Source organism: Pisolithus orientalis (genome assembly GCF_024613125.1).
Source record: "Pisolithus orientalis strain OTSU chromosome Unknown F5J12scaffold_40, whole genome shotgun sequence".
NCBI classification, from domain to species: Eukaryota; Fungi; Basidiomycota; class Agaricomycetes; order Boletales; family Pisolithaceae; genus Pisolithus; species Pisolithus orientalis.
The window spans coordinates 252,179-271,857 of NW_026260821.1; the positions used below are offsets into that span (position 1 = coordinate 252,179).

General features: G+C 50.5%; 8 protein-coding genes and 1 non-coding gene across 9 annotated transcripts; 8 read left to right on the forward strand and 1 right to left on the reverse strand.

The window, feature by feature from the left end:
* Positions 1-1,403: 1,403 nt before the first annotated feature.
* Positions 1,404-1,895, forward strand: F5J12DRAFT_679944 (uncharacterized protein; the record flags this gene model as incomplete). Its single annotated transcript, XM_051740230.1, has 1 exon — positions 1,404-1,895. A coding segment is annotated over one exon (492 nt), but the record flags the coding sequence as incomplete, so codon positions are not given.
* Positions 1,896-2,662: 767 nt separating this feature from the next.
* On the forward strand, positions 2,663-3,952 carry F5J12DRAFT_856009 (uncharacterized protein). Its single transcript, XM_051746694.1, has 3 exons — positions 2,663-2,829; positions 2,891-3,667; positions 3,730-3,952. The coding sequence occupies exons 1-2, from the start codon at positions 2,683-2,685 to the stop codon at positions 3,641-3,643; spliced, it is 900 nt and encodes a 299-aa protein (XP_051596326.1). The 5' UTR covers positions 2,663-2,682; the 3' UTR covers positions 3,644-3,667; positions 3,730-3,952.
* An 82-nt stretch (positions 3,953-4,034) lies between these two features.
* On the forward strand, positions 4,035-4,106 carry F5J12DRAFT_t180. The gene has a single exon. It is a non-coding gene; the product is annotated as a tRNA-Thr (tRNA).
* A 1,128-nt stretch (positions 4,107-5,234) lies between these two features.
* F5J12DRAFT_856026 (uncharacterized protein) lies at positions 5,235-6,680 on the forward strand. The gene is made up of 3 exons (XM_051746695.1): positions 5,235-5,342; positions 5,387-6,413; positions 6,475-6,680. Exon 2 carries the CDS (start codon positions 5,400-5,402, stop codon positions 6,243-6,245), a length of 846 nt encoding a protein of 281 aa, XP_051596327.1. The 5' UTR covers positions 5,235-5,342; positions 5,387-5,399; the 3' UTR covers positions 6,246-6,413; positions 6,475-6,680.
* A 4-nt stretch (positions 6,681-6,684) lies between these two features.
* F5J12DRAFT_856029 (uncharacterized protein) lies at positions 6,685-8,179 on the reverse strand. Its single transcript, XM_051746696.1, has 4 exons — positions 7,953-8,179; positions 7,109-7,900; positions 6,888-7,052; positions 6,685-6,834 (listed from the first exon to the last, which is right to left on the reverse strand). The coding sequence occupies exons 1-4, from the start codon at positions 8,061-8,063 to the stop codon at positions 6,787-6,789; spliced, it is 1,116 nt and encodes a 371-aa protein (XP_051596328.1). The 5' UTR covers positions 8,064-8,179; the 3' UTR covers positions 6,685-6,786.
* A 224-nt stretch (positions 8,180-8,403) lies between these two features.
* On the forward strand, positions 8,404-10,052 carry F5J12DRAFT_695100 (HAD-like domain-containing protein; the record flags this gene model as incomplete). The annotated part of the gene is made up of 8 exons (XM_051740424.1): positions 8,404-8,622; positions 8,678-8,743; positions 8,804-8,920; positions 8,976-9,080; positions 9,142-9,243; positions 9,296-9,452; positions 9,518-9,714; positions 9,777-10,052. Coding segments are annotated over 8 exons (1,239 nt in total), but the record flags the coding sequence as incomplete, so codon positions are not given.
* Positions 10,053-10,978: 926 nt separating this feature from the next.
* Positions 10,979-13,130, forward strand: F5J12DRAFT_726160 (cytochrome P450; the record flags this gene model as incomplete). The annotated part of the gene is made up of 10 exons (XM_051741702.1): positions 10,979-11,092; positions 11,171-11,296; positions 11,400-11,562; positions 11,619-11,702; positions 11,770-11,866; positions 11,928-12,054; positions 12,108-12,209; positions 12,333-12,507; positions 12,610-12,856; positions 12,932-13,130. Coding segments are annotated over 10 exons (1,434 nt in total), but the record flags the coding sequence as incomplete, so codon positions are not given.
* Positions 13,131-14,311: 1,181 nt separating this feature from the next.
* F5J12DRAFT_896536 (cytochrome P450) lies at positions 14,312-15,874 on the forward strand (the record flags this gene model as incomplete). The annotated part of the gene is made up of 3 exons (XM_051747955.1): positions 14,312-14,487; positions 14,540-15,617; positions 15,677-15,874. The coding sequence occupies 3 exons, from the start codon at positions 14,312-14,314 to the stop codon at positions 15,872-15,874; spliced, it is 1,452 nt and encodes a 483-aa protein (XP_051596331.1).
* An 877-nt stretch (positions 15,875-16,751) lies between these two features.
* Positions 16,752-18,989, forward strand: F5J12DRAFT_773027 (cytochrome P450). Its single transcript, XM_051742277.1, has 13 exons — positions 16,752-16,879; positions 16,932-17,039; positions 17,088-17,213; positions 17,262-17,424; positions 17,475-17,558; positions 17,612-17,708; positions 17,765-17,891; positions 17,941-18,036; positions 18,089-18,100; positions 18,151-18,325; positions 18,383-18,626; positions 18,686-18,874; positions 18,941-18,989. Exons 1-12 carry the CDS (start codon positions 16,787-16,789, stop codon positions 18,855-18,857), a joined length of 1,497 nt encoding a protein of 498 aa, XP_051596332.1. The 5' UTR covers positions 16,752-16,786; the 3' UTR covers positions 18,858-18,874; positions 18,941-18,989.
* The last annotated feature ends 690 nt before the right edge of the window (positions 18,990-19,679 follow it).

Genomic DNA, 19,679 nt, shown 5'->3' on the forward strand with positions numbered 1-19,679 from the left:
CACGTACCTTCGGTAGGGGTACAGGCAACACCGAAAAAAGTCTTGGTTTATCCTGGAAACCGTCCAGGGCAGGTCTAGAAAATTTTGGTTCCGACAATGAATCCTTTGCTACACACTCCTTTAAGACATTACACAAAATTGCCGCCCTCGTAGAGCAATAGCGGGAGCGATTCTTCTCCCAACGGTGTCGAAGCACGTGAGCGTTCCCAAAGCGAGGTGGAAGGACAGAGGGATTCTCACCGAAGTACCCGTATCGCCATAGCACCTAGTGCATGCCTCGAAACGACAGTCAAAACGATCCGATAATCAACATGTTGTGTTTGTCTGGCAACACGCCTGGTGAACGTCGACGTTTCCTTCCCCTCCAATCGGAGGGAGAACCACTTCGCTTTCGGGAGAAATACTGACCGCGTAATCGAACTTAATCGCCTATGTTTCTCACGAAAAACAGAAAGCTAGGACGGCAAGTTCAACTTCGCACCGATTCAGATATGATAACCGCAATGATTTGTACGCGTTCTTGAGCTGGACGTCACGCACTGAGGGGCTAATCCGGGCGGGGGAGAAAGCATTTATGGGATTCAGTGCTCAAACTGTCAGGTTAACTTAACATCACCTACCAAATCATACGCGTCGAGCACGCCGCAATTCATAATAGGCTAGCAGAACACGTGTCGGTCAGTTTTTTCAAAGGATAGCGGAAAGAGTGGACCTCGCTGTGGTAGAAGTCTCGTAAAGCCAACGCGCTATCCTCGTGTTGGTTCTGCAGCAATGTATAGCGCGTACATTGTAACACACACATTCCCTACTAGAGAGGAGAGGCATTCAAAATGGAGTAAGAAGACGTACATCCTCATCCTCCAAATGTCCGGCGAGTCATCAGAATTGGGGCAATATCAGATCCTGGACGGTATGAAAAGCACCTGAGTCCTTGCCTAAATCGGTGTTACGGGTGATACTCTATTGCAGCCCTAAGAATGTCGCGCTGCCGTATCCCAAAAACTGTGATTCTTGAGATAAGTAGAGTCTAGAGGTACGTTCATTGCTCTGGAACTTGATGACGTTCAGGTCCTCTGAGAGTCGCCGCCGATTTCCGAGGTGAAGTGGTCCTCTGTTTGGCAATTGTTTGGATTCTCGATCATGTAATCATTTCTCGGATCACAGGCGGCTGTTCCGTTCTTATTGTTACCAAAACTATAGTAGTATTAGTCCTGAACCAGTCAGAGATGGACGCCTCAAAGAGCCCCCCACCTCTCATGAAGGCTGCACCCAATACCCAATGCCACCCTGACAAGTCGCTCCCCCCTTCTCCTCCACCTTCCTCAGCTACCCGTTCACCTAGCCATTCTTCCAGCGGGTCTTCTTCAAGGTCTGCGGTCAGGGATGCTAAACGTCAGCTTCCAACAGTTAAGGAGCTCATGCGTCTCCTTGCTGTTGAGCAGGACACAACCCGTGATTTACAGCAGGAGCTCTCCCTTGTCACCTCTCAGCTCGCCTTTGAACAGGACCGTGCGGATACTGCCGAGCGTAAACTCAAAGACGTCGTCACGCGCCTCAAAGATGCCAACGATGTTCGGTTGGTTGCCCAAAGTGACGTCGCGAGGTTGACAGAGGAACTGCGGTTATACAAAGTGACGTTTGAGGAGGCGCAGAAGGAAATATTCAAGGCTCAAAATGTCTTGCAACAGGTAGAGGATCAGAGGAGAGAGGCGGAAGAAGAGGCGACCAAGTTGCGGAGGAAAGTTAGGAAGATGAACGAAGAGAAGGTGATTGAGCTGGCTAGAGAACAAGGGAGAAAGCAGGGGTTGCGAGAAGGCATCGAGATGGGCAAGGACATAGGTTACCTCAATGGAAGAAACAAGGGATACGTCACCGGACGTGCGACTGCTGATCGTGTGGCGGAGAAATATTTTGTCGCTCCCGACGACAGCGAGGCTCGCAAGTCGCGCGGCGACCTCGCAGAAGAGACTGAGCCCCCTTACACAGCAACTACCACTCACTTCCCTCCCAGCAACGGCAGTAGTTCTGCACCCACTCACCCGAACGCGAACCATGGAACTCGCTCTCGTTCTCGCAGCCGTGCGGCAGCAGCGTCGTCCTCCGCGCGAACGACCATGTACTCGCCAGCAGGAATGCACTCGGAAATTCTCTCCGACGGATGGATTCCTGAAGCTGATTCGTCTCTCCTCATTCGACTTCCCGCTCCCTACGAATTGGCTAGACCGCCTCCAACCCCGACTACAGGTTCACCTGCATTATCTAATAGATCGCGTTCCCCAGTATCACCTCGCATCCCCGTCCCAGTTCCTGTCGAACAGTTTCTTCATATGGTTCCCGAACCGCGACCGCCAACTCAACCACCAACTGAAACCCACGCTGACCGGCGGCCACCAAGGGCTCGGCGACGGTCCTCTGGTGATAGCTTAGGCTCTTCAACTCGTACATCCGAGCTTGACTTGCTCCACGCACCGGAGCATGTCACTCGTAGTAATCCTGCAGGTGGTCTCAGTCCCATCCTTGAGGCGAGCTTCCAGGAGTCTCTCACACCGTCCAGCGGCAGTGGCAAGCGGAGTAGCGAAGATCTCGTGGACGAGGTGAGTAGGTCGCCGAGAAAGCGTGTTCTCAATACCTTTGGTCTCAGGCCTCATGTCCTATTCATAGAGTGGCTTCGTGCACGTGTCGATGCCTAAGCCTCGTACACATGTCGAAGTCGCACATTCAAATACATTGAGGTCCCCTTCTCAGTGTCTCTCTGTCGATCTGAAAGGCGGCTCTCGTCCAGCGAGTACGTCATCGTCTGGGACCTTCAATATCGTTATTCAACCACCGGTACGTTCATGCTTGTATATATTCGGTAGATCTCCTGTGGGATTACTCATTTCATACGCAGTCTCGCCCAGCTTCGAATAATTCTCAAAGTACGATTTCAGCAACTCGTACTCATCTTCTCAGCCCAGCGGATGCGGATCGGCCAATGCCACTTCCCACCCATCTGGAAGAAACATCGACTACGGACCCTATATCTTCGACCGACGATACGATCCCTATTACTCTCCCCGATGGTGTTCTTCCCCCAGGTTTTGTCCCTACAGGCCCGCCTACGCCACTGACACATTCGAGTCGTGACACACGGTATACGGCCGCGGGTGTCCCGCTCCCGCAGTCGACGGTCGAAACGTACCATCATCGTCTCCCCTCGTACGGTAGTTATTCTGGAAGCACTGTTGCCGCAGGCCTTCCCAATGGCGGCAGTGTTAAAAGTGGTGGGGATACACCTGCTGTCATACCACCTCCACTGGATAAGTTCGCGCGGAGAGAAGATTCAGACGATTCGTCGAGTGACGCTGAGTCGCTTTCCACTACGCCCACGCGGTACCGTGTGCCATCGAATGCGAGATACACACCCTCTACTACTTCATACGGTGGGGGTGCTGCGGGAGTTCCGTTACCGCCATCTGGGTACACGGCCGCTGGAATAACTCTTCCTCCAAGTTCTGTCGCGGGAACGCCGTATTCGTATATGAGGAGTCCGGGTGTCGACGCATTGTATATGAGTATGAATGCGAATGCGGGGACTACGCCTGCTGCGCTGGGAAGGGTAAAGTCGTTCTCGACTGACAGGGGTACGTCGATCAGAGGATGACGAGTATCACACGATGCGGCCCTTGTATGTCGTGATGTCTGCTATTCTATCTGTGATAGATCCGGTTTTGAGCAGGCTCTCTCCAGACATTCCCATTTATACGATCTGGTGATGATTTATTGATTTCACGACCTAATAGTTCCTGTGATCACGAGTAGCTTTCTTGACGAGAGCTGACGTGTTCCTGAATGAACTCACCACCATATTGCATAAAGTACATCGTAGCATGTGTATTATGATCATACGTCCCAGAGTTGTCCCAGCTGCTAAACGCTCTAATGACCGTATGAAGATCCTAAGCCGAGTCCCAGTACTTGGCATTTCTTTCCAGAAAAACATCATCCAACCCACGGGTTCCATCTAGACAGGATTAATTCGCTTGGCGAGCAGTGCCCGCTTAGCTCAGTGGTAGAGCGCGCCACTCGTAATGGTGAGGTCGGTTGTTCAATCCAGCCAGTGGGCATTTCTTTTTATGGATGACGCTTTTTTTGCCACTTCTCACGAATATTTCGGAGATCCGGCCCGTTGAGGAGGACAATACCCCACCGCGTAGTAATGAGAATGTTTTTCGTCCCTATCACGTTGTGATTGGCGTAGTGGACCCACTGCCGCCGGCGTGTTGTGGCGCACCTCTGTCTCCACGCTTGATATCGCACTGGACGCCATACACGATGATGGACGTACGTAACCGTAGGTGAGTTGAATGAAGGTTATTGCCAATCTAATCAAGTGTCAGAGCACAATGGCCACCCCCTTCGCAGGGTTACTGAGCACCGCCCATGTTCTGCCGGCAGCAAGGGGACAATGGGAGCCAAAATCAAGCGAATGAAGCACTTCTCATCGTCACATGGTTTCCACAAATTCCACCTCTGCGTTGTCACACCGACTCGGATGTGAACGTTTCCAAAGCGGGAGGGAGCCAAAATCACACTTCTCATCGTCCCTGGTTCTTACAAATTGCACCTCTTCCTTGTCACACCGACTCGGAAATGAACGTTTCCAAAAGCGGGATATGACGGTGATGTAGCTATGGTGGTAAGTAAGTAGTAATGGAGCATCATCCATTCGGAGGGGGAGAGAGAGAGAGAGAGAGAGAGAGAGAGAGAGAGGGAGGTGTACAGACAACCTGACCTCCTGTCATGGCAGAGATAGAAAAACTTGGAAACGGTCGCCAACGCTCCAAAGGAGTGCTCGGGGCAGTCGAAAGAAAGCAAGGCCAGGCCTCGTGAGGAAAGTAGGGAACCACCGATCACGCTTGTGTCACAAAGAAATGGAAATGAAAGAGTATTTTGCTATCGCGCTGGTATAAAAGAACGGTACCCTCCCCCAAACCTTCATCTTGATCATCCACCGACTTCGTCAGTTGTTGCACTCTGTGCCACTCGTCCCGTTCCGAGTCTGTATTCTTGTTGCATCAGCGAAGGAACACCGACACCTTCCACACGGGCTGCTCTGCTGTGCTGATATCCTCATTGCTTCCTCGCCCCGCTCGACGCATTCTTCTATCCATTCCACTGATCGGCTCATTCCTCAATACTTGCAACGACATACATCAATTCCATAACCGATTCATTGACATCATGATACTCACCACTCAACATCCACGGACGTCCACCAAGCCACTGGCCGGTCCCTATTTTCCGGATCTGTGCAAGCGCGTGGTACGTCTTGGTGTTTGCGACGCCATTCCTCTCGTATACTACTACTTTGAGCTGATCAATCGAACGGTTAGCCAAAACTCACGAATTCGACGTGGATGGATGGTTCACATGTGTTGACTTTTGATGAGCAAGAAATGATAACTACTGCTAAGGCGGCGGCGGCGGCAGGTCGTCTGGGATGTATCGGTACACCTTCTCCTGCATTCGGGCAGCCGTGCCATACGCCTGCTGGTTTCAGTGCTCCCGAGTTCTCTTCGACGTCTTCCGATTTTACGTGCCCTTCTTCGTCGCCAACAACAGCGCCCTCCACCCTCATCTCCGCTGAAGAGCAGACTGAACAGGACGACGCCGAGCTCGAAGAGCTCATGATACCGGGGTGTCTGCGTCGGCAACTGCTCTCGGCTGCTTACGCCGACGCGCTTGGTGCTACTGCTCCCGCCTCTGCGAGCATGTCCGCGACTGTCGAGGAAAACGGGAAGGGAGTGCTGGACGCACTCGCAGCCGAAGCTAGTCATCGAGGATCATCCGATGATGAAAACTCCACCGAGATCGGGAACAAAGCTCCGACGACGCCTTCGGCGAACACGTTCGCCCCTTCCTCTACATCGGACACCTCTCACTCAGACGAGTCCGTTGACATTCGTACACCTTCCCAACGTGTTCCGTTTAAGGTTTTGGAGGAATGTAGGTCTTGCCCGTGCATTGATGACGTAGGGGACCTGCGTTTCGGGCAGGGGGAGGAGTTGGAGAGATTGAGAAAGAAGGCGCCTCCTCCACTCCGTTTGGGAGACGATATAGTAGCAGAGGAAGCGGATGTGGAATGGAGCTGTGTCTTCTTAAAGGAAGATGCCGGCGGTGTTGATGCGGATGAGCGCACTCTCGTGTGTAGTGAGGTTAGTGAGGTAAGTCGGGTTTTGCCGCGGCGTGCGGACGTGCTATAGATGTGCTCATGTCGAATGATAAACAGCCGTCGAGTCCGTGGCTAACGTTGAAGAATACACTGCTCCCGTTGGTCTTCAAGGACGCCAGCAACGACTACAACGGTATATGATGCACATGCACGCACCCACGATGATCGGTAATGGTTTCCACTCGGTTATTGCTGGACACTACCCTTTGTGTGATCACCACCCTGATAGCTGGATATGCGCGTGGCGGATGGGAGCTCACCAGATCTGGAAGAGTGTCTCGTTGTAAGATAGTAGGCTGTATATCTTGTGTTTCGGATCTGTATGATGTTGTGAGTTTATGTGCCTGGAAATACTAGTTGTACTGCGCCGCATGCGGCTGGGTATATCGCGACTCGCTGATGGTCGGTATCATGGAGGGTTGGGTGATCTCGTCTAAGGACAACCGGGCTCACGACGGGGCTCGAGTGAACACGCGAAAATTAACTTATACATATAGTTACTAAGCCTATAGATAATACTGGGTACAAATGCTCAGTTATCGCTACAAAGTCGAGAAGCGAGTCCATCCAGATTAGAGGATGATACCTGCCGCTTCGCTCAACCACAACAGTAACCTATCCTGTGAGAGCGTAAGATGCCTTAGCAAACATGGATACACATGTTCACACGGACCTTTTCTTCCTCGGCATCGGCGTACATAAACCAACTCTGACCGTGTACAAATTGGATTGCAAAAGAATGGGGAATCGCTCTCAGCTCTTCGAAACCTTCGTACCACTCGTGTAGACCCTCTGTCCGGTTGTCTAGCTCGACGACGTCGATTGGATGTGCAGTGTCCTTTGGTATCTGGTATCAGTTAGGTCTGGCAGATAAGGTTGCCGAGGTAAGCCCACCACGTGGTTTGGGTATAACAACATTTGGCCGCGGCCAAGGTCGAACTTGTAGTACCTCCGTTTCCATGCCAGTGATTCTGGTGTTTGTATGGTAACCCATCCGCGAGCGGCTTTCGCGGTATTGTTGTTGTTGAGGAGCGATTCGCCGAGTTTGGCAATGCGATTGCGTCTCTCCTCAGCGGATCGTCTGCGCTCTTCCTGTTTCTCGCTCGAGGAGGATATCGCACGTTGGATGTGCTCCCGTCTCCACTGGTCTAGTTCCTGGGTATATTCCAGGCGTCGCTGATATGCCAAGAGCTTCTGCTGGCGTATCTGTTCATGACGTTCTTCCTCGATGCGCTTTTCTTCCTTCTCTTTCTCTTCTCTGCGCGCGGCAGCCTGCCGGAGGTGTTCCTGAAGAAGGGCACGCCTGCGTTCCTCCTCTTCTCTCTCTCGGCGCTCTTGTTCTTCCCGCTGCAGTTTCCTGAGTTCCCGGCGGGCGCGTTCTTCACGACGAGCCTCTTCTTCCTCGCGTTCGCGTCGTCTCTGTGCTGACAACCTTCGTCTCGCTGTCTCCTCGGGGGTAAGTGGTACTGTGGGGATTGCGACGTGCGTCACGTAAGGTCTACGTGGGAGGGCATGGATGTCACGGGGAGGTGAAGAAGGTGCGGTGGAACTGGAAAAGCGCTGGACTTGGGACGTGTCGACGTCGTTGAATCTGAGGGCTACTTTTTCATTTACATACTCGTCGTGATCGTCGATGGGTGCTGGGAGTGGCTTTGAGCGATATCTGGCAGTGTTAAATGAAATGTTCTGAGTGATGAGTGAGCGAAGTGTCCCAAGGACATTTAAGATAGCAGCTGACCAGGTCCTTCGGAGGCGGGGTGGGTGGCTGCGGGGAGGGCACCTCGCCAGCGGGTGCCGGGTGTCGTCGGAATGTAAACCAGTGTGCGAGGAGGCTGAAGGGACGTGGCATGGGATCAGATGGACGGGGCGATACCAGACAGGTGAATATAAGGGGACATAATGTTTATCCATGGCAGCGCAGACAATGACATTACCCATCCCATTGATTAGCGACAGCAACAATAGTCTACCCTATACAGACCGTGGGAAGATTGACTCGAGTGAGATACAGACCACGTGACACCCTCTCTGGCCCCCGGCTTCGTTCGCACCGAGTGACAGTACTTCAAAAGATGTTCGCTCTCGCCCTGCGCAGAGCAGCAGCAGTCCAGCGACCCCCACTCACACCCAGCCTCCGCTGTCTGGCATCCCAACCAGCAGACAAGGGCTTGCATCAGACACCTCCGCCCTCACATCTCCCGAGTCTCGATTTTCAGCCCTCGGAGCCAGAACAGACCCGCACCGAGAGAACGGGTGCAAAGTCTTCCAAGGACTCGTTGTCTTCCATAGAACGGAAACGACGCGTCTTGGCTCGATTGTCGCTTGGCCTCATCGCCGTCGGAGTGGGTCTGCAGCTCGTCTATTTGGGACGTCAATGGGACGAAGAGGAACTCAAAGCCAAAAAAATAGTACGGATGACGACCCACACTGTCTTTGTCCTTTCATTCATTTTGGCTTCTTCAGAAACCTCAGGATGCTCCATCGACGCGATGGGGCAGAATGAAAACCCGCATTGCGGATGTATTCGGCGTGCGTATGGTTGCCCGAATCCCTTCAACGTGTCTGTCTCAACCTCCCTCTCTTCCACAGTTGTTCAGCGAACCTGTGTGGCCAGAACTATTACCCCCACCGCTCCCACCACAATATCAGAAACCTTACACAATCGTTATTTCACTAGATGATCTATTGGTAAACTCCGTCTGGGACGTGAGTCTGATCTCTTTTCGGTCGTCTTACCATTGCGCCTAATTGACTTTGACAGCGGCAACATGGCTGGCGAATAGCGAAGCGTCCCGGCGTGGATTATTTTCTTGCATACCTATCTCAGTTCTATGAAGTCGTCATATTCACCTCTCAGTATAGCTACGTACGTGTGATACGTCCCAGATAAAACAATGTCTGGGCCCATTTAACTGTTCTTTCCACAGACTGCTCTTCCCATAATCGAAAAACTCGATCCGTATGGTTTCTTCATTTCTCATCGACTCTTCCGCGAGCATATGCGGTCCACGACGGGTACCGTCGTCAAAGTGCGCGTTTTATGATATTCGTTTTCGTCAGGTATTCAATTGCTATGGACAGGACCTCTCTTACTTGAATCGTGACCTTTCCAAAGTCATCATACTCGACACCGATCCCGATCATGTGTCCACCCACCCCGAGAACGCTATCATTTTACCCAGATGGACCGGTAACCCGGGAGACAAAGGACTTGTAGCTATGATTCCCTTTTTAGAGTGTACGTCCTCGTATTCCTTTATACTGCATGATCTCAGGCTGCTCACGAGCTCTCTCATCGCACAGCGATCGGTATATACAAACCTCAAGACATCCGTCCCATTCTCGAAGCGTATCATGGCAAAGATATTCCAATCGAATATGCGAAGAAAGAAGCCGAGGCTCGTCAACAGCATATCGCCGAATGGACGAAGAAGAGAAAGGGTCTTTCCACTGGAGGGTTTACTTTCAGTTCCTTGTTTGGAGCTAGCGAGGTCCGTTTCGTCAGTTTCTCTCGGGTGGCCCTGTGCGATGTGTGAATGATGAATGCATCTACTGTCCATAGGTCTCCCACTCTCCCATTCCACCGACCTATCTGGAGCAGAAACGAACAGAGGCACAAAATATCTACCGACAAGAACAGGCGTATCTCCAAGCGAACAAGGCGACCCTGGATAAGATGCTGGAGGAACAGAAGCAGCAGGACGCAAAGGAGATGTCGGGAACGTTGTGGAATATGATTGCAGGGAGGAAGCAGGAGGATAAGGGTGCGGTTGGCGGTGGTGCAGCCGTTGGAGGAGCCAATGGACAGACGCAGAACGTGGAGAGTCAAACGGCTGCGCCCACGCAGACTTAGGTTCCTCTGTGTAAGTGTCCGTGCGGAATGGAAAGGGAGGGAAGATTACTCTGGAATTATCACGATGCTCTCAAGGCATGGTCAGTACTCTGAGTGTATGGTCGACATGGAGACATGAAGGTTCCGCGGCTGGTACGGTAAGTCCAGGCATAGGATTCTATCATTGCGGGTGGAATTTTTGTTGTTAGTTGGTGGCGATTGTGGCTGCCCGGAGTGGTTAGAGTAAATTGGTAAGTCTGTGTATGCAAACTGCGAGGAATCTGCCATAAGAGAGGGATGGAATTCATGGCTCCTCAGAGCGGGTGGGAGAACCTTCTAATTGACCTTTCCATTCTTTTTCCGACCTGATTTTGATAGTTGCCAGGATAACAGGGTAACGAACAGTTCAAGGTATTCCGTGCCGGTGTGACCAGGCATTTCGCTGGCACACGGCGAGAATGCAAGAGGTCCGGTAGAAGTATAGCGGTGGGATTTACTTGGCAATCAACTGTGAGTTGTGTCATTCTGGACGAAACACGTTACTTCAACCTTGTTGGGCAGATCTTGTCGAACTTGAATTAGAACGCCCCGAGGTTGATTTTGGGTGTCATGGAGATGTTGAATGAGGGTAAGAACTCGGGCCGCGACGGCGAAAAGAGACGGCTCTGTGGCAGTTGACTCATGGGGTGGGTCCTTTCTTGTGATAATAGGTTTTCTCCTGTCTTCGACGTTGTCGGTCTACTAGCAGCGTAACAGGCAAAGTAAGTCATGCACATCGACGGATTATCGAAATTTTGCTCGTTCGCTGGTGTTGGCGCGGGGGTTGCATTTGTAGTTGTGTACCTATGCAGAACGTATACCTCGGCTAAAGTAAGATGATGTCCTTTCTTTTCGATAGGTGGATGTAGCTGAGTTTGTGAATACTTGCTCAGCTGGATCGCATACCTACAGTTGGATCGTCTGGCCTACTAGGATTTTATTGGTCCGCGATTCGATTCCTGACGCATAGTTTGGAGATTGTGCAGGAGGGTTATGAGAAAGCAAGTGTTTCCCTCCTCCCTACCTCATCATTTCCATCGTAGTAAGTATATCGCTGCAACGGAAATGCTCAACGTAGTTTCCAGCACAAAACAGGCATATTCAAAGTTGCCGCTTTGACCCATTGGACGGTCGTCCTGAACCGATCTCATTTGGATGATATAGCGAAAGTCTCGGACAATGAATTGTCGTTTTTAGATGCGGCGAACGAGGTGAGAGATATTGCACGCGTTAACGCTGCAATTGCACTCATGCGTGTCTACGTCGTTCGCACCGTCGTATTTCGATCGACGCCGGGCACATTGGTGCTGGAAGAATATCCAAATCGAGTATACACTGAGCCCAGCGATCCATGATGATCCGTACCATAATTTAATCCTCCGATTGCAGTTGACGAGGAATTTGGGTGCCATATACCCAGACGTTCGGAATGAGCTAGTCGTTGCGTTTGGAGAGGCATTGGATCTGAAAGGGGACGGTGAGGTTTTTAGATCGAAAGTTCGATGGTGAGGCGTTGATATAAAGTCGACGTAGAGTGGAGCAGCGTCACGGCGGTTGAGATGGTTCGGAGCATCGTGTGTAGGATCAATAATCGGGCGTTCGTCGGTCTTCCTCTTTGTGAGTCGTTGCTTTCGTGAGTGCATTACGTAGACCGGGGTTTTGACGCCAGGGATAACTTGTGAAGGTCGGGACCCGGACTGGATCGACTTGAACATCCAGCTTACCGTTGCTATCGCAAAAGAAGGGTTCTTGTTGATGTGGCTCCCGAAGTTTATCATGCCGTAAGTCCCTGTTTTTGGGTCTACTGACCTTGACGGTAAGACTAACGTATCCCCTATCTAGCTTGGCAGCGAGATGGCTCACGCGGAGGACCGAAAGTATCAACCGCGCGGCTCGACATCTTGAAATTACAATCGGGGACCGCCAGAGACACATGAAAGAGTATGGTAAAGAGTGGACTGACAAGCCCGTGGGCACATCTTCGTCGCGATGCGCCTTCCGACACTTACTAGTTTCCGCCAGAACGATCTCTTGCAGTGGTGCATGGATGAAGGCAGGGAAAGCTCCGTGGACCAGTTGACGGTGCGTATGATGGCGATTAACTTTGCTGCAATACATGTGCGCGTCTATATCCTTGTTTTCATGCGAGTGTTTTCTGACTTGTCGACGTGGCGCAGACTACCTCAAACGTACGTTTCGTGTGTCATGACAGGATGGCTGTCTCGAGCAGGCGGCTGACTTTGGTAGGGGTTTGCACAAGCGCTTTTCTTTTTAGCGACGGACCCGCAGTACGCGGAGGTGCTCCGTGAGGAGGTCGAAACAGTCGTGAAGATACATGGGTGGACGAAAGAAGCGCTGACGCACATGCGTAAAGTAGATAGTTTTTTGAAGGAGGTCCAGAGATTCGAAGGACCTGCCATTCGTGCGTGTTTTTTTTCCCCTCCTCCCTGCTGTTATTCATACATTTTGTGCTTGTGCTCATCCTCCTATTCTCGGGCGTCTGGGTTTGTTGGTTGGGGAGCAGTTGGCGTTCCCCGAAAAGCGCTGCAAGATGTGAAACTTTCAGATGGGACTGTGATTCCGAAAGGAGCCTTCGCGGCTATCCCGACGTACGCGATTCACCACGATCAAGACATTTACGAGCATCCAGACGTATTCGACCCTCTGCGGTTTGTTCGATTGCAGGATGCTAGGCAAGGTCCGGAATCGAGGTTTCAACTCGTCGCTGTTAGCCGTGATTCGTTGGCATTCGGGTTCGGAAAATCGGCTTGGTACGTATTTGATCTCGGAACTTTCCTCCTTTTTCAAATCACTCGGTTAATATACGGCACTTGACCCGGACGTAGTCCCGGCAGGTTTTTCGCCGCTGCAGTTATGAAGAGCATGCTCGCACATGTGGTGGTGGAGTATGATGTCAAATTGGACGACAAGGATAGATCTTCCCGTCGGAAGGGAGTTTGTTTTGGCCCCCATCTCGTTCCAGATCCTGAGGTTAGGGTCTTGTTTCGGAAGAAACAATATTTGAAGAAGTCCGCTCAAAAATAGGAGCATGTGTTGTAATATGTGATCACTCAATTCACTCACGATTTGGGTTGCTTGAATGTTATGCAAAAGGACTTCCAAGTGCTGTCTCCATTGTCTTCGAGCGAGGGGAGTTTCAGCGGTTCTCGTGGGGATGGATCCCGTGGATAGGCTTCAAACCAGAAGTTGCAGCCTGTCAACGTTCATCCTCAGATCACTATGAAATTTTATTTAGGTAAACAAAATGCGCAACTCCATGGTATGCGACTCAATTACTTTCAACCAGGGCCATTATATTTACTGGGATCAGACGGGTCATCACATGCGCCTCACAGTTCTAGAGCTAGTATTCGCATGCGGCCCGACTCTAAATTGGGTAGGAAGTTCTTGATCGCCGCTTCAACTTGATGGTCTTGGATGTGTGATAGTCAAAGTTGTTCTTGTGTCGCCGGCGTGTTACACGTATTTGTTGTACCATAGCGTACCACTGACAGCAACCCTTTCAACGGAAAAAAGTAGGTGTCAATCATCACGACTCTATAGTTTCTGACCTCTCTCCCAAAGTAGACACTCGCATGAAATGCTCAACAGTACCAGGACCTCCGTGGAATCAGGTCTTCAATGGCCTCATCTTGTCCCCAGTTGACATGGAGATGCGCCGATGTACCCGACGACTTACGAACCATGAGTGTGCTATGTGATTTATCACTTGTAGAGGATGTCGGTACATCAGCGCATGGGAATCGCAATTTGCCCGTGCAGCGTGGCAAAGCAGAAGCCTCCGCAGTCGACTTTCATCATGACGTTCTTGAAGGTATATCGCCGCTGCAATGAGCGACAGACTGTTGTTGGAACGAAGAGTGCCAAGCGTGGAGTTCAATGTATCGCCGTGCCTGGTTGTTCATTTAAGTCCGGTTGGCATGTGGCCCTTCGATCAGACCCTTTCTTTAGGTGAGTTCGCGGAGTAAGGCTACCTTCTCCCACAACGTCAATGGTTACCGCTTGAATTCAACCGCTATACATTTCTTTTTAGTGAGGTGGCCCAGTGACAAGCGCCTAGATTCCATCCGGGGTTCCACACGTTTGTAGGCACACCGGCACCATTTTCTGACAAGTCTATATAGACTCGTGCTTCTCATAGGTTCCTCGTAAGTCCTTTAGTTCGTGCGTGCCGAAGGCCATCACCTTTCTGCCGTTCGCCACACATGTCTTCCCTTCTAGCCTTCCTCGCTCTACTGGTGGTCATCTATGCAGCATTGGCCTTATTTCTTAGACGGAAAACGTCTTCGCTTTTTCCTCCCTCGGTTCCGAGCGCTCTACCCTGGATTGGGTCTGCGTTGAGTTATCTATCTAACCCCAAGGAGTTCTTGGCGCGTTGCCAGTGAGTATCTTGCTTACTGATCAGGGGCTCTAAACAGATGTTCCCCTCACAGAAAGCAGTATGGTTCAGTGTACAAGTTACTGCTCGGCGGCCGAGAAGTTATCGTTTTTTCGTCAACGGCTGCAATTTCATCTGTCTATGCATCAGAGGACGCTGCGCCACAAGCCATGCATAATCAGATCTTCCGTGCGTTCATTGGACGCTACCCAAAAGACACTGGGTTCAGCGTGGAGAAAGCGATTTTTCCATTGCTGGATCAAGTTTTTTCCAAGCGTTCTCTAGAGGACCTGGTTCAGCCACTCGCCCAAATGGTATTCGCGAGAGTCAGGAACCTTACTCAAATGCGGAGTACGCAAGTATCACTCATGACTTTCCTTGCGGAGCCACTGTACTTTGCAGTCAACGTCGTGCTCTTCGGGAACGGGTATCCCTCTGACTCCTTTGATGATTTCCGCGTAATGGATGAGACCATGCCTGAACGTTTCTTTGGAAAGCCGTATTGGTTTTTGCCCTCCGTTCGAGCTCGTAGACGCTTGATCCCCCGGGGTATCGACTACGTCCAGAAAATGCGGACCTCGACAAATAGTAGTGCGCTGGGCTCGGATTTCATCCAAACTCTGCAAAAGAAGGGTGTCTCTCCAGAGGAAGCAGCCTGCCATCTACTTACGTTTTCGTGGGGTCTACATGCCAACACCCAAGGCACAATATTTTGGTTTTTCCTGTTCTTGCTTAGCGATCCGGTTGCTCTTGCTGCTGTGCGGGATGAAGTTGACAGAGCTATCAAGCACGAATTCGGAGACTTACATGGGTTCTTGGTTGACGCTAATTTCAAGAATCTGGATGGGCCCTCCTTCACGCTACTCACATCCGCAATAATGGAAGTGATGAGGCTTACCGCCACGTTCATGGGCCTTCGTACCGCCACCTCTGATTTCAACCTGAAGGACAGTGATAAGCTAGTCCCGGTACGGAAGGGAGAGTATCTTCTGGGGAACGTCGATGCCGTCCATATGGATGACAGCGTATACCCCAATAGCCATGCCTTTGTGTATGATCGGTTTGTTTACTGCGAGGGGAAACTCAGGACAGATGGAAAACCATGGTTTTCTTTCGCTGCTGGGAGACACATGGTATGTTACTTGCCGGGTACCCGTAAACTTAGTTCTTATATTCAATTTCTTATGAACAGTGCAAGGGCAGGTACCTTGCCATGTATGAGCTAAAAGTCTCAGCGATACTATCGCTCTACCTGTTTGACATTACACCAGTGGGAGGGCCTCCGCCGCCGTGGTGGCCACCAAGATCGCAGCGGGTAAATCTTGGTTTCCCTCGCATGGAGGATATCATAGTTCAGTTGCATCCCAGAGACGTGGCAGAAGGTATTTAGTCTCAGGATCGTTCGCATGGGGGGAAATGTTTTTTTTTTGCATCGTTTGCGAACAGCTTTATGTGGAAGTGCGCTGGAAAGTTTATTCTACATAGCATGTCGAGACATCACGCTCGTTGCCAATCACACAGAGATAAGGTGCTGGTGTTGGCATTCATACTGGTGGGTGGCATCACAGTGATGTACATGATGGATCGTTGGTAGCTTGCCTTAGATAAGAAATACAACGCACGAGATATTATACATGATAGCTGAGGTACATATGTGCACAAGAGCCTAAAAGGAAAATATGCGGCCACAAATTTGGATCATGTTTGGGGAAAAGAATGATGTGCCCGCCAACCCAAGTACAATCAAGCATTTGCCCCCTCCGCCACGTGGCACCAATATCTGCCAAGTATGGCAATCCCTAAGCAGCCAGCTGGATTTCACGATACTCCATACCTTTGTTTTCCCTTGCACGTTCTGCGGCCCAAAGCGTTAGTCATTACGCTCCAAACCTTTGCCGCAATACTTGGATTATCCAATCGTAGTGTGGTGGAATAACATGCTTTTTTGCGTTCATCACCTGATTGACGGGATCGGAGGGTGGATGCCTAGACTGGGTTTCCCCCCCTGCTATTCAAAATACTGATCTTCCACACGCTTCCAACAAGTATGGGAAAGCTCGTGACGTAGCATAGGAGGTTTTTGCGGAGAAGTTTCCTCGCTGACCTTCCAATTTCACACGGGACACTAAGATTAACCTGTCACTGGCTTGCTGGTGGGTTCCACAAGTGCCGCGTGGACATTTGACATGGTACGCATTTTCCGGATGACGAGCGACTACTCCCTTGGTGACGATCAGGGTAAGTCGAATGCTTATGTAGACGTTTTCAAGCAGCCATTCCCAACTTCGACCGCCCATTCGCCATGGGGGATATCTTATTTTCCTCCAGTCTCTTGTGTGTGGGTGTTAGTGCACTTGTCGCTGTAGGTGTATACCGAGCGTCCGAGTCTCGAAATGTAAGGCTCCACCACCTTCAAACAGGAGGCTCTACTCACACAGTTCACTTAGCTCAACCACATCCCGTCCGTGGGATCATTTGGTCCACTAGGCTCATATTGGACTGCAATTAAATCTCTCACAAATAGTCCAAAGATAGTCCAGGAGGGTTATAACAAAGTAAAGCCGATCTTCATAATGCCTGCTCGTTAACTGGTCACGGTACAGTACAAGGCAGCCGCCTTCAAAATCCCTAATTTGGGACATTGGGTGGTCGTTCTAAATCGCGATCATGTCGATGACATTATTAGGGCCTCTGACAAGGAGTTATCTTTTCATGCGGCCATAGATGATGTGAAGTTATTCCTTCTGTCGTAGGAAGCCCGCTGACGGATATCTTAGTATGTCAGACCAGTGTACACTTTTGGCCGTCAGATTATCGACGATGCATACCATTATTCGATCATGAAATCACAGCTTACCCATGACCTCTCTGCGGTTTTACCGGATGTTGCAGATGAAATAGCGGCTGCACTTGATGAAACATTGGACCTAACAGAAAATGGTTACAGATACAATTGCGCTGGTTGGTTCCAACTGATTACTCATTTTCAGAGTGGAAGTGCGTTCCGGTACTGGAAACTGTCGAGAAGGTCGTTTGCAGAGCAGCCAACAGAGCATTTGTCGGTTACCCACTTTGTGTGTGACTGGTTACCTAGCATTATGTTTCTGTCTTACGTGGTTTTCACCAGGTCGGGATTCGGATTGGATTGAGCTGAATATGCAACTCACCAATGCCATCATTAAAGAAGGGCTTATCTTGTCCCTCTTTCCCAAGTTCATGCTGCCGTGAGTTCCCTCTGTTACTTTCGTGTAACAAAGTCATAGACCATCTTCGATTCCAGACTAGCAGCAAGATTTGCAACGAAAACTACCAATAGGGTTAAACACGGAGCTAGGCACCTGAGTCCCATAATCACAGAACGTCTGAAGCGAATGGAAGAATACGGAGAGAAATGGACCGATAAGCCTGTGAGCAGATATGCTTCATGCTGGCACAGATCGGGTTCACGTCTCACAGGATGACTTCCTACAATGGTGCCTGGATGAGGGAAAGGAGATGTCTGCAGATTTACTAGCTGCTCGTATGTTAGCCATCAACTTTGCCGCAACTCACGTGAGTGGCTTTGCTTTTGGTAATAACCATATCGTCCTTACCACAAGCACAGACAACGTCAAATGTATGTATTCATCCCGTTGCACGTGTCTGCCACAAACATGACATCGTCAGACTTTCGCCCAAACGCTCTATTGCCTAGCCGCAAACCCCCAATATATTCAGCCTCTCCGAGAAGAAGTTCAGACGATAGTCGGCAAGGATGGCTGGACGAAAGAAGCGCTGGCTAAATTGCGGAAGGTTGAAAGCTTTCTCAAAGAAGCGCAGCGTTTTGAAGGCAATGCTTCTTGTGAGTTTGTTTTAAAGTGCTTAGACTGCCATGGCACCCCTTTTACATTGTCCACAGTGGGTATCAAGCGAAGAGCCCTGAAGGATATCACTCTTTCCGATGTAACGTTTATTCCGAAGGGAACGTACGTCTGTGTTGCGTCTCATGCCATTCATCATGATCCTCGCATCTACGAGGATCCCGACACCTTTGATCCCTACCGATATATGAAGTTACAAGAGAAGCAAGGCGACAGTTCTCGATACCAATTGGTGGCCGTCAGCCCTGAGTCGCTAATGTTTGGAATTGGGAAGGCAGTCTGGTATGTCCTCGGTCTACGCTGTGACCGACTCTCACCGGCATTCCTGTGGGCACAATCAGCCCGGGAAGATTCTTCGCGGCGATGATGCTCAAGCTCATGTTTGCGCAGATCATCCTGTCGTATGATTTGAAGCTCGGGGATATTTCCTATTCAGCAAGCGTAGGCATTGGACCAGCTATTGTTGCCAATTCTTCTGCCAAGGTAATGTTACGTAGGAGATCCGATGAATAGCCCAGTCAGTGCCGACGGCTGTTACCGGTGGGCGAGGGTTTAAACCAGTACAGATCCGATGAATAGTCCTGTCAGTGCCGAAGGCTGTTACCGGTGGGCGAGGGTTTAAACCAGTACACATTGCCACTACTGGATGTACACGATCAGTACATAGAATTTAGTGCTTCTAGGCACGCCGGCTTACCTGAGCCCAAATCTTATTTGAGACGGCTGTGGGAAATTTCACTGAAGAGTATGTTTGCATAGTCTGGCTACTCTTTGACAATTCTACAGAGATATATTGGGTGATTAGTAAGAATGGTCGGAAATTGAAAGTTGACTGCCAGCTGTGATAGGCTCATCTTACACGACGATGAAGAAGCGCATCTCCACATCATTGAAGATCCCTCGTACGAGTCCTGCTGAGACCAAACATACCACAACGGACCAAACGTTATCTACCATCCTACATAGACAAAACTTCCGAGCCAACCCCAAAGGAGTCCTCCACATGTGAGTGGAACCCGCCGACCAGTGTGATCGGTGGTCATAAAGAGTTCACAGACCTGGGCCTAATACAACAAAGGCACTCTCGGTAGCCGTCAGTGATTTTGATCTCCAACTAGCCCTGCTTAGTATAGGAAACCTCATCCTCCCTCTCTATTCGGGAGTATCTATCAGGATGGGCACGACGGCACACCACAGCTGCCGTCACGGAAGTGGTAGGTACATCATCGCACATGTGCGCATAGGGGAAGGGACTACATCGTCCAGTAAGCAGACTCTTGGCAATGGAAATGCCAGTGGTCCCTTAGTCACTACTTATCGATGTCTGCCCTAGGA

Bases quoted from the DNA above. Each gene is read 5' to 3' on its own strand.
- F5J12DRAFT_773027 (XM_051742277.1), top strand. From the start codon at position 16,787: ATGGGGGATATCTTATTTTCCTCCAGTCTCTTGTGTGTGGGTGTTAGT. The intron at 17,709-17,764 runs GTGAGTTCCCTC...CTTCGATTCCAG, and splicing joins TTTCCCAAGTTCATGCTGCC to ACTAGCAGCAAGATTTGCAA. The intron at 18,627-18,685 runs GTATGTCCTCGG...GGGCACAATCAG, and splicing joins GGAATTGGGAAGGCAGTCTG to CCCGGGAAGATTCTTCGCGG.
- F5J12DRAFT_856026 (XM_051746695.1), top strand. From the start codon at position 5,400: ATGGATGGTTCACATGTGTTGACTTTTGATGAGCAAGAAATGATAACT.
- F5J12DRAFT_856009 (XM_051746694.1), top strand. From the start codon at position 2,683: ATGCCTAAGCCTCGTACACATGTCGAAGTCGCACATTCAAATACATTG. The intron at 2,830-2,890 runs GTACGTTCATGC...TTTCATACGCAG, and splicing joins ATATCGTTATTCAACCACCG to TCTCGCCCAGCTTCGAATAA.
- F5J12DRAFT_856029 (XM_051746696.1), bottom strand. From the start codon at position 8,063: ATGCCACGTCCCTTCAGCCTCCTCGCACACTGGTTTACATTCCGACGA. The intron at 7,053-7,108 runs GTGGGCTTACCT...CAGATACCAAAG, and splicing joins TGTTATACCCAAACCACGTG to GACACTGCACATCCAATCGA. The intron at 6,835-6,887 runs GTCCGTGTGAAC...ACGCTCTCACAG, and splicing joins CCGATGCCGAGGAAGAAAAG to GATAGGTTACTGTTGTGGTT.